General features: G+C 39.8%; 1 protein-coding gene across 3 annotated transcripts; it reads left to right on the top strand.

The window, feature by feature from the left end:
* The first annotated feature begins 1,225 nt into the window (after window positions 1–1,225).
* On the top strand, window positions 1,226–5,836 carry PTB3 (polypyrimidine tract-binding protein 3). 3 transcript variants are annotated; one of them, XM_087677406.1, is made up of 15 exons: window positions 1,226–1,438; window positions 1,528–1,603; window positions 2,294–2,365; window positions 2,911–2,987; window positions 3,086–3,173; window positions 3,298–3,430; window positions 3,696–3,760; window positions 3,882–3,931; window positions 4,025–4,066; window positions 4,152–4,218; window positions 4,349–4,406; window positions 4,504–4,517; window positions 4,672–4,782; window positions 4,871–5,014; window positions 5,092–5,836. In XM_087677406.1, exons 2-15 carry the CDS (start codon window positions 1,538–1,540, stop codon window positions 5,479–5,481), a joined length of 1,377 nt encoding a protein of 458 aa, XP_087533532.1. In that variant the 5' UTR covers window positions 1,226–1,438; window positions 1,528–1,537; the 3' UTR covers window positions 5,482–5,836. The 3 variants fall into 3 exon arrangements, with proteins under 3 accessions (XP_087533532.1, XP_087533540.1, XP_087533550.1); XM_087677414.1 differs by having other exon boundaries at window positions 1,525–1,603; XM_087677424.1 differs by having other exon boundaries at window positions 1,272–1,359.
* Window positions 5,837–7,961: the final 2,125 nt, after the last annotated feature.

Genomic DNA, 7,961 nt, shown 5'->3' with positions numbered 1-7,961 from the left:
AAAAAGTCAAAGATGAATAGCGAAGAATCAATCCTCTACTTATGTGCCTTGCTTACTCCAAAACATGCACAATTAGTTAGGAGATTGAATGGACTAGAAGTACATTAGGATAGACTACAGTAGATTAGGAGTACCTCTTTGTAATTTAGGCAATATCCTACATCAAGAAAAAAGATCATAACATGACAGGTTGCAATTTGATGACAAAAATTTTCTAACTATTACATGGGAACAAGCCCCTTTCCATAATGTGCATCTTTTACAACATTTTTCAATGAACACTGCTCTTGTTCCTTTTACTGAGCATAATAAAGCAAGCCCAAAAAGTAACAAAAAAACTTAGAAAAAATAATAAAAATTTAACCCTTCAATCTAGTGTGAGAAATGTTGTACTTGAAGATTCATTGGTGCACTGATTACTTGCATTAGGTTGATTAAGCTTCATGGATTCATCATCTTGAAGATTGTGAGTGTGTTTGAGAAGGGCAAGTTAGTTGGACTATGTGCATGAGACAAAGTTGCTCCCTTGCTTGCACTTGGACAGTGCATGATTGCACCCATCGTCATAGAACTGGTAGGTAGAGAGCACCCACTAGCCTACCCACATCCGAACTAGCTTGTCTACCCTTAAATTGACTTAGACTATTGAAGACTCTTGTTGCTACGTTATTGACTAGCTTATTCCCCCTGAGTGTACTCAAAAACCCTCTTTACACCTTCAAAGTACCTTTCAAAGGCATTATTAATGTCCTCCTTGCAAACCCTATTACTTCTTGGCATTCTATTATCTTGTTAACATAGACATTCTTGATAACCACTATTGTAATTAGTAATCACCACCCAAAGCCTTGAGCTCTCAACTGTCATGTCCTCCCATAGTAGACCTCCATTCCATCCTTCTCTCCTCTTTGACGCCTCTTCGGTACTCCCATCACATCCTTCCCACTTAGCTAAGTTGATGGTGGCAACATGTGGTAGTAACCACTACTGCTTTTACTGAGCAGAATGCCTAATAACTTACAAGCCGCCCATGTCTACCATCAATGATGAGGTTGAACAGAGGTAGGTCTCTCAAAGGTGTTTGGAGTTATGTCGTTCCCGGAGGAAAGGAAGGTTGCAAAGGTAGGTACCAACACATATAAGAAAAGGGATCGGTTGTCCCTTGTTTTTGTGATCTAGGGCTATTGGGTAGAAGCCCTCTCATTTGGGGGTATCTTAAGGGTAACAAGTAATTTGGGGCTGGGGAGGCGGCGGAATTAGGCGTCTCCTAAAGAAGCGAGTGAAGGGAAGGTTGCAGACAAAGAGTGAGGAGGACCCAGCGTCCATGGAAACACATCCTTAGGGGGGGGAGATAACTGAGTAAAGTGCAAGCTCTTCAACCCTCTGGCCTCTCTCTCTCTCTCTCTCTGTGTCTCTCTGTGCGTGTTTCTTAGAGAAGGTACTTGTATTACCCTAAATCCTGTTCTTTCTCTTTTTGATTTTTCCCTTTCATTCTCAATTTCGATCGTAACAAATTGCGAACAGCAGGCGAACCCTCATGGACAACATGGCGGATGCTTCGAAGGTCATCCATCTTCGCAATGTTAGCCAGGACATCACTGAGGTACCATCATCGATCTTATTCTTGCTCAGTTTCAAATAGAATTGCCTTTTGTTTCTTTGTCTATATGCGCCCAATTCCGTCGGGTGTCAGATTATATTCTGCTAGTACATGCTTCTGCAATGAATCTACGAGTGTATGTCAGTAGAACGAATCTCGCGTCGCATTTTGTACGACCTCAGATAGTAGCTAGGGCCAATAACAGAGTGAGTATTTGGTGCTGTAATGTATGTAGGTTTTGGAAGGTAAGCTTTCGGACAAACCAGATGGCTAGATTGAGCTTATTTGCTGTCATATTTATCTGTGTCATACTCATTCGGAACAGATACCAGATACTAGGCATATTTATTTGCTGTCATATTTATCTGTGTCATTCTCATTCGGAACAGATACCAGCCAGGTGACAGATTGAACTTATTTGCTGTCATATTCATTTGTGCTATTTTCACTCGGGTGCAAATAACCTGTATTTTCTACCGTCTATATGGTATTTGTGTTTGTAGTTCATGAGAATTTTTTACTGATTCTGTAAATAACCTGTATTTATACAAGTCTATACGGTATTTGGGTTGGTAGTTCATGAGAATTGCTCACCCATCCTATACTGCTAGCGACATACTAGAATTATCAGTCCAGTCCCTTATCAGCTCTTTTTTCAAACTTGTACTAAGCATCTCTGTGTCTGAACGCTAGGATGATCTTTCTCAATTTGTACGGCCGTTCGGAAAGATCTCCAAGCTGGTCATGCTCCGGGCAAAGAACCAGGTTAGTGAAAACTAACAACTTTGACATGGACATATTCCCACAATAGCTACAAATGCCAGTATCTATACAAAGATATCGTCATTCTTAAGTCCTGCACATTGAATCAGATTCAGAGTACAAAATATTTTTTCATGTGATAGGAAAAGCTATTGTGAAAACAAGGTTGTCACCACAGATTCTTTTTGGATTGGTATGAAAAGTCAGAAGTGTTGAATTTACAAAGTTCAATTGGCATCACCTGATTATTAGGCAATTTACTTAGATATCATTATTTTGCAATTCAACTTCCAAGCAATAAGCATCCAGTCTCTTGCCATTAGCCCCAGTCAATGGACTATAGGATTTTCTACACTGCCTATTTGCTAGCTAGGATGGAAAAGTTCTGCATGGTAATTGTTTGCAAGAGCAACAGTGTAGGAATGAGAATGTTTTTACATTGCCAAATAATTATTCATTTGAGACTGTTCAATGAATTGCTTAGGGGTTGGGATGGTTGTAAGTTTATGACCTGGGGTATATTTAAATTGTTCTCATATTTGTTGAAGGCCCTATTACAAATGCAAGATTTGGCCTCAGCTATGAGTCTTATGCACTACTACACCAACGTGCAGCCGACTATAAGGTTTTGTCTTTGCTACAGACTTGTTGTAACTGTTTGTCTGGCTTATTTTACCTAGCCTCTCTGAAGTATTCCACTCCTCCGACTTGTGTCATTTTCAGGGGGAGGAATGTCTACATTCAGTTTTCATCCCATCAGGAGCTCACCACATCTGAGCAGTCGGGGCAGATTCGGAAGCAACCTGACCAGGTTTTCTTCGTTCTCCAAGTCACGACCTCTCTCTCTTAAGCTTCTACTTCTTTCCTTCTTTCTCTTACTTCTCTCCTCTACTTCTTTCGACCATGCTCTGTTGTACATGCATGTGCGCCCTCAGGATTCACAACCCAATCGAATCCTTCTTATTACCATCCACAATCCGCTGTATCCTATTACAGTGGATGTGCTGCATCAAGTGTTTTCCCCTTACGGATTTGTCGAGAAGATCGTCACCTTTCAGAAGTCTGCTGGTTAGCTCCTCTTAAATCTTTCTTCTCTCTGTAGATGTTTGGTTTGTAGCGTCGGTGTACGAGGATGTGACACTTGTCTGCTTTTCCTGTAGGATATTTCTCTGCTACACACCATTAGCTCATGTCTTTTGACATTCTATTTCTCTTGCTCCTCTTAATTTGTAAGGCAGCTAAGGTGTTTGTGACTTTCAGAGAGTACCCCTTTTACTGGCATGAAAACCACTGTTGCTTTATGTGAACATTAATTCAGACATGTATATTGCAGGTCTTCAAGCTCTGCTACAGTTCTCTTCCCAGCACAGTGCTGTCCAAGCAAGAAGCACCTTACAGGTGTGACTTGTTAATATAATTCTTGCATGCCCTCTCTGTCTTTGTCTCTGTCTCTGTCTCTCTCTCATATTCATTCATGTTCCCCATGGCCATTGAACCTTAACCTTTGATTGCATTGCAGGGCCGGAATATATATGATGGTTGTTGTACTCTGGATGTTCAGTTTTCAAAGTAAGATTGATTAGGGCACCTCTGACGCAATTTCTTTTCATCAATGATATCTATGGTGATGTTTGCTCTTCACTGAGGGAACTTTTGATGCAGCTTGTCGGAGTTGCAAGTCAATTTCAACAATGAACGCACCAGGTATGCAATGCTTGAAAGCTTGTTTTCTGTTTAAAGTACACTTTCTTGCTTATCTGAACTTAGTAACTTACCCTAAACTTGACAGAGACTACACAAACCCAACATTGCCGCCTGATCAAAATAGCCTTTCTGGAGCCCAAACAAATATGATGGTAGGTGGTGCTTTTTTATGCAAGTACTTTGCTTTTCATGATCTTATATATACAGTTCATGTGTCAACTCTTTGGAGTTTTTTTTCCTCCCTTCACGAGAATACTGAATCAGTTTAAAACCGTGCATCAGTCACTATTTGGAGATACAGGCAATATTTATGGAATTCAGTCAGGAGGCTCTAGATCAGGTATACAAAGTATTGAGGATTAGTTACTTTAAGGTTGAATTCTCTTGTTCAGCTTGTCTACTGACTTTGTTATTTTTGCTGGTTGGAATGCCTTCAGTTGCGTATCAGCAGGTTGGTTTCCCTCGTTGAAACTATTTCTCTATGTTTCGAAACTGGATAAAGTTTCTGAATGCGCTGATGCTTGCTATTGTATTCTTGTTTGATTGCTTATGCTTGTTTCGTTGTTACTTACATCTCAATTTTAAGTCCATTTGGTGCTTTTTAGATGCCTATGGGTGGACCTGCTGTCGCAGCTGCATTTGGGGGATCTCTCCCTCCTGGCATTACTGGCACTAATGAAAAGACAACACTTCTTGTCACAAATTTGAATTCTGAGGTGTGATTATGAAATCCTTTTCCTTATTGTGGTATTGGATACTGTTGCCAGTGTTAAGTTGTAACTGTTGCTTACTGTGATTCTGCAGCAAATGGATGCAGACAAGCTGTTCAACCTTTTTTCTAACTATGGCAACATTATCCGTGTGAAGTTTTTGCACAACAAACCTGATCATGCTCTTGTTCAGATGGGCGATGGATTACAGGCTGAACTTGCGGTAACTTACCTGAAGGTGAGTGCTTTAACAACTGATCCTTTTGTAGCTGTGTAGATTGTAGTACGATTCAGGTGTGTGATTACTTGTCTCAGGGTGCAATGTTATTTGGAAAGAGACTGGAGGTAAATTATTCAAAGCATGCACAAATCAACCCATCAGCTGACACACATGATTATTCCACTTCTAACTTGAACCGGTTCAACCGGAACATTGCTAAAAATTATCGCTACTGCTCCACTCCAACAAAGATGATACACATATCCAGTCTTCCAGCTGATGTTACTGAAGCAAAGATTACCGCTCATCTAGCTCCTCATGGGAACATCTTGGAAGCTAAAGTGTTTGAGGCCAATGGGAGAAAACAAGCTCTGGTCCACTTTGAGAATGAAGAGCAAGCAACAGAGGCACTTGTGTGCAAGCATGCAAGCCTCTTTCAAGGCTCTACTATTCGTTTGGCTTTCTCAAAATCAACTTCATTGTAGCACTCATTGTGTGGCTGTTTTGATGAGTTGTTTTTTGTGCAGTAGTGTAGGCTTTTATGGTTTGAATTACAAAATTCGGCTTTCATAGTGTATTAGCCATAAGAGGTGTTAGCTGCTCTTACTGAGCCATATGTCATGAGTTGTGCAAGTCGATGACTGTTCTGTTGCATTGTTTTGTGGTCTATGATGAAAAATTTTGAGGAACACTGCCATGGCCTGACACAGCAGATGCTTTGGCGAAGTTTTATGCAGAAGTATGCTTCAAAATTGATGAATGTAAATGTACCCTAAATGAACCTTGAATACTTTCTCATCTCCATAGACTTACTAATGTTGACGATTCTTTTCAACTAAACTGTGTAAATTGCAGAGGATTTTGGATCCTCAAATACTCCACAATCTAGCTGGAGGCTTTCTTTGGGCCTTCAAAAGCATTTTAAGGGACTGAAAAAAGCTAGTTCTGGCTTGGAGCAATTTGGTACTGACTTATGTGGCTAAGTAGAATACTCTTTATTAAGTTCAGGTTTGATGGAATTATTCGAATGTTGCTTCGAGTATATGCATTTCTGTCAATGCAGTATGAGACCAGCTCATTGTAGACTGGCAATATTAGGACATGGTACCGAAGGACGTTCTGCTGTAAATCATTCGTCGGGTAGCTAAGTCTCACAGTTTTTTGAAGAAGTTCAGGAGGCTTTCTCTTTCCCTCCCCCCACCTGAAACAAAAGAAAATAGAAACCCTAAAGTTTGAAGCCAGCTGTAGCACAGTCAGCACAGTTCATGGTACAATCTCAGCAACAGTTTACCAGCCCCCGCCGCCCCCAGTTCAGCTTCTCTCTTCCTTGTGTTATCAGTTAGAGTCCACAGTCCACTTGTCTCAAACAGTCATCACGTTGGTACTGTGATTCAGTCTGCAGCTCTACATAGTCTGTAAGCAACTCTTTCCTTCATCTTAATTTACTTTCTCCTCTTATGAAAAGTACAGCAGTGCAGAGTCTGCCTCAATTCTCTCTCTCTCTCTCTCTCTCTCTCTCTCTCTCTCTCTCTCCATAATCTTTCTATCCCTGAGATTACAATCTGTTCATATGCACACCCTGCTTCAAGTTTTTTCAGTCTGGTGAAAGGGCAGCATCCAAGGAAGAGCCAGACTTGAGTTTTTCACCCTGTAGTGAGATGTACTTAAGGACTTTCTCAATGTTGTTGGCAGCATTGCGAAGTCAACTTCAGAGCTAAGCTTATGGGAGGAATACCTATGTCAACGAGTTTGCAACTTGGAAGGTACTGTTAAAGTGGACACATGCTTGGCAAGCTAGAGTAGTTAGAGATGGATTTGGCTACATTTAATAGGAAGATTGAAGACGAAGTCATGGAAATAAGGACCAAAGTTAAGAGTGAGGTATAGAAGTCAAATAAATAGGGGGGGGAGGGGGTAGATAAGCAAGGCATGATGTACGTGATCTTTTCAGTAGTTACGAGATTGCGTTGTGAAAAATGTTGCATCTCATGCATCACTAGGTGGTATCCTTGATGTGTGGCACATAAGAAACATAACAACTAGATGATGAAGATTGCTATAGCATGTTTACAGCCATACATGCTAGAGATTAAACCAGGGTCAATATTAGTAAAATAGGATTTGATTTGTTAGTACCATGATATAGTACCAAGCAAGGGAAGAGTGAAGCAACTTGGGAGGTTGGAGACATATAAGATAAAAAGTATTAAAACAATCAAAATGTGTCACTAGCACATCTGAAAGGATGACTAGGTGAAAGTATAGTTTAGTGAAGAAACTTAAAAGAGTTTGGAGACATACAAGAAGTATTTGAACAATCAAAATGTCCCATTATCAGGACTCATAGCATGACTAGGTAAAATTGTGAAGATAAAAGGTAGCCTAAAACAAGACACTATTGTCACTATAATTTTGGTCTCTCTCTTTGTCCTATCACTTTTGTATCATGATGTTAAAATGACTTTTTTACTAGTGTATATAATTTGCATTGGTCCTCTTGTTCGCCAACATGATAGTATGTTATTTTGATAGTTTCGAATTGCATAATCAACAAAGACCATTTGATGATGAATGATATTTCATTATATATCCAATATAGTGTAACATGCCAAGGATAAAATAGTATTTATCTTGAATGCCTTTGCATAACTGAGGATATGAATATAATTATTTCTTTCACTAAAGTTCATAATTTACATTGGTTTTTCATTTAAACATGGTATGTTATTTAGATAAAGATTGGATTGCAAAGGAGCAAACACTTTGATGGTGATGAATGGTGTAAAGTCATTAAATGTTCCAAACGATGTGGCTTGTATGGCATGAATTTGGTTCGAGGATCTTGAGCATTTGAGAGCATGTGAATTGACTATTGGGCAAATGATGTGGCTTGTATGGCATGAAGTTGGCTGGAGGTCTTGAACTTTTGAGAGCATGTGAATTGATTATTGGGCAAGTTAGATGT

This window comes from Lygodium microphyllum, chromosome 1 (assembly GCF_053477565.2).
Source record: "Lygodium microphyllum isolate KBCC chromosome 1, Lygodium_microphyllum_v1.1.10, whole genome shotgun sequence".
In the NCBI taxonomy this organism is placed as follows: Eukaryota; Viridiplantae; Streptophyta; class Polypodiopsida; order Schizaeales; family Lygodiaceae; genus Lygodium; species Lygodium microphyllum.
Note: the sequence above shows the minus strand (reverse complement) of the source record. Positions and strands in the feature narration are given on the sequence as shown.

Bases quoted from the DNA above. Each gene is read 5' to 3' on its own strand.
- PTB3 (XM_087677406.1), top strand. From the start codon at position 1,538: ATGGACAACATGGCGGATGCTTCGAAGGTCATCCATCTTCGCAATGTT. The intron at 3,431-3,695 runs GTTAGCTCCTCT...TGTATATTGCAG, and splicing joins CACCTTTCAGAAGTCTGCTG to GTCTTCAAGCTCTGCTACAG. The intron at 4,783-4,870 runs GTGTGATTATGA...GTGATTCTGCAG, and splicing joins TCACAAATTTGAATTCTGAG to CAAATGGATGCAGACAAGCT.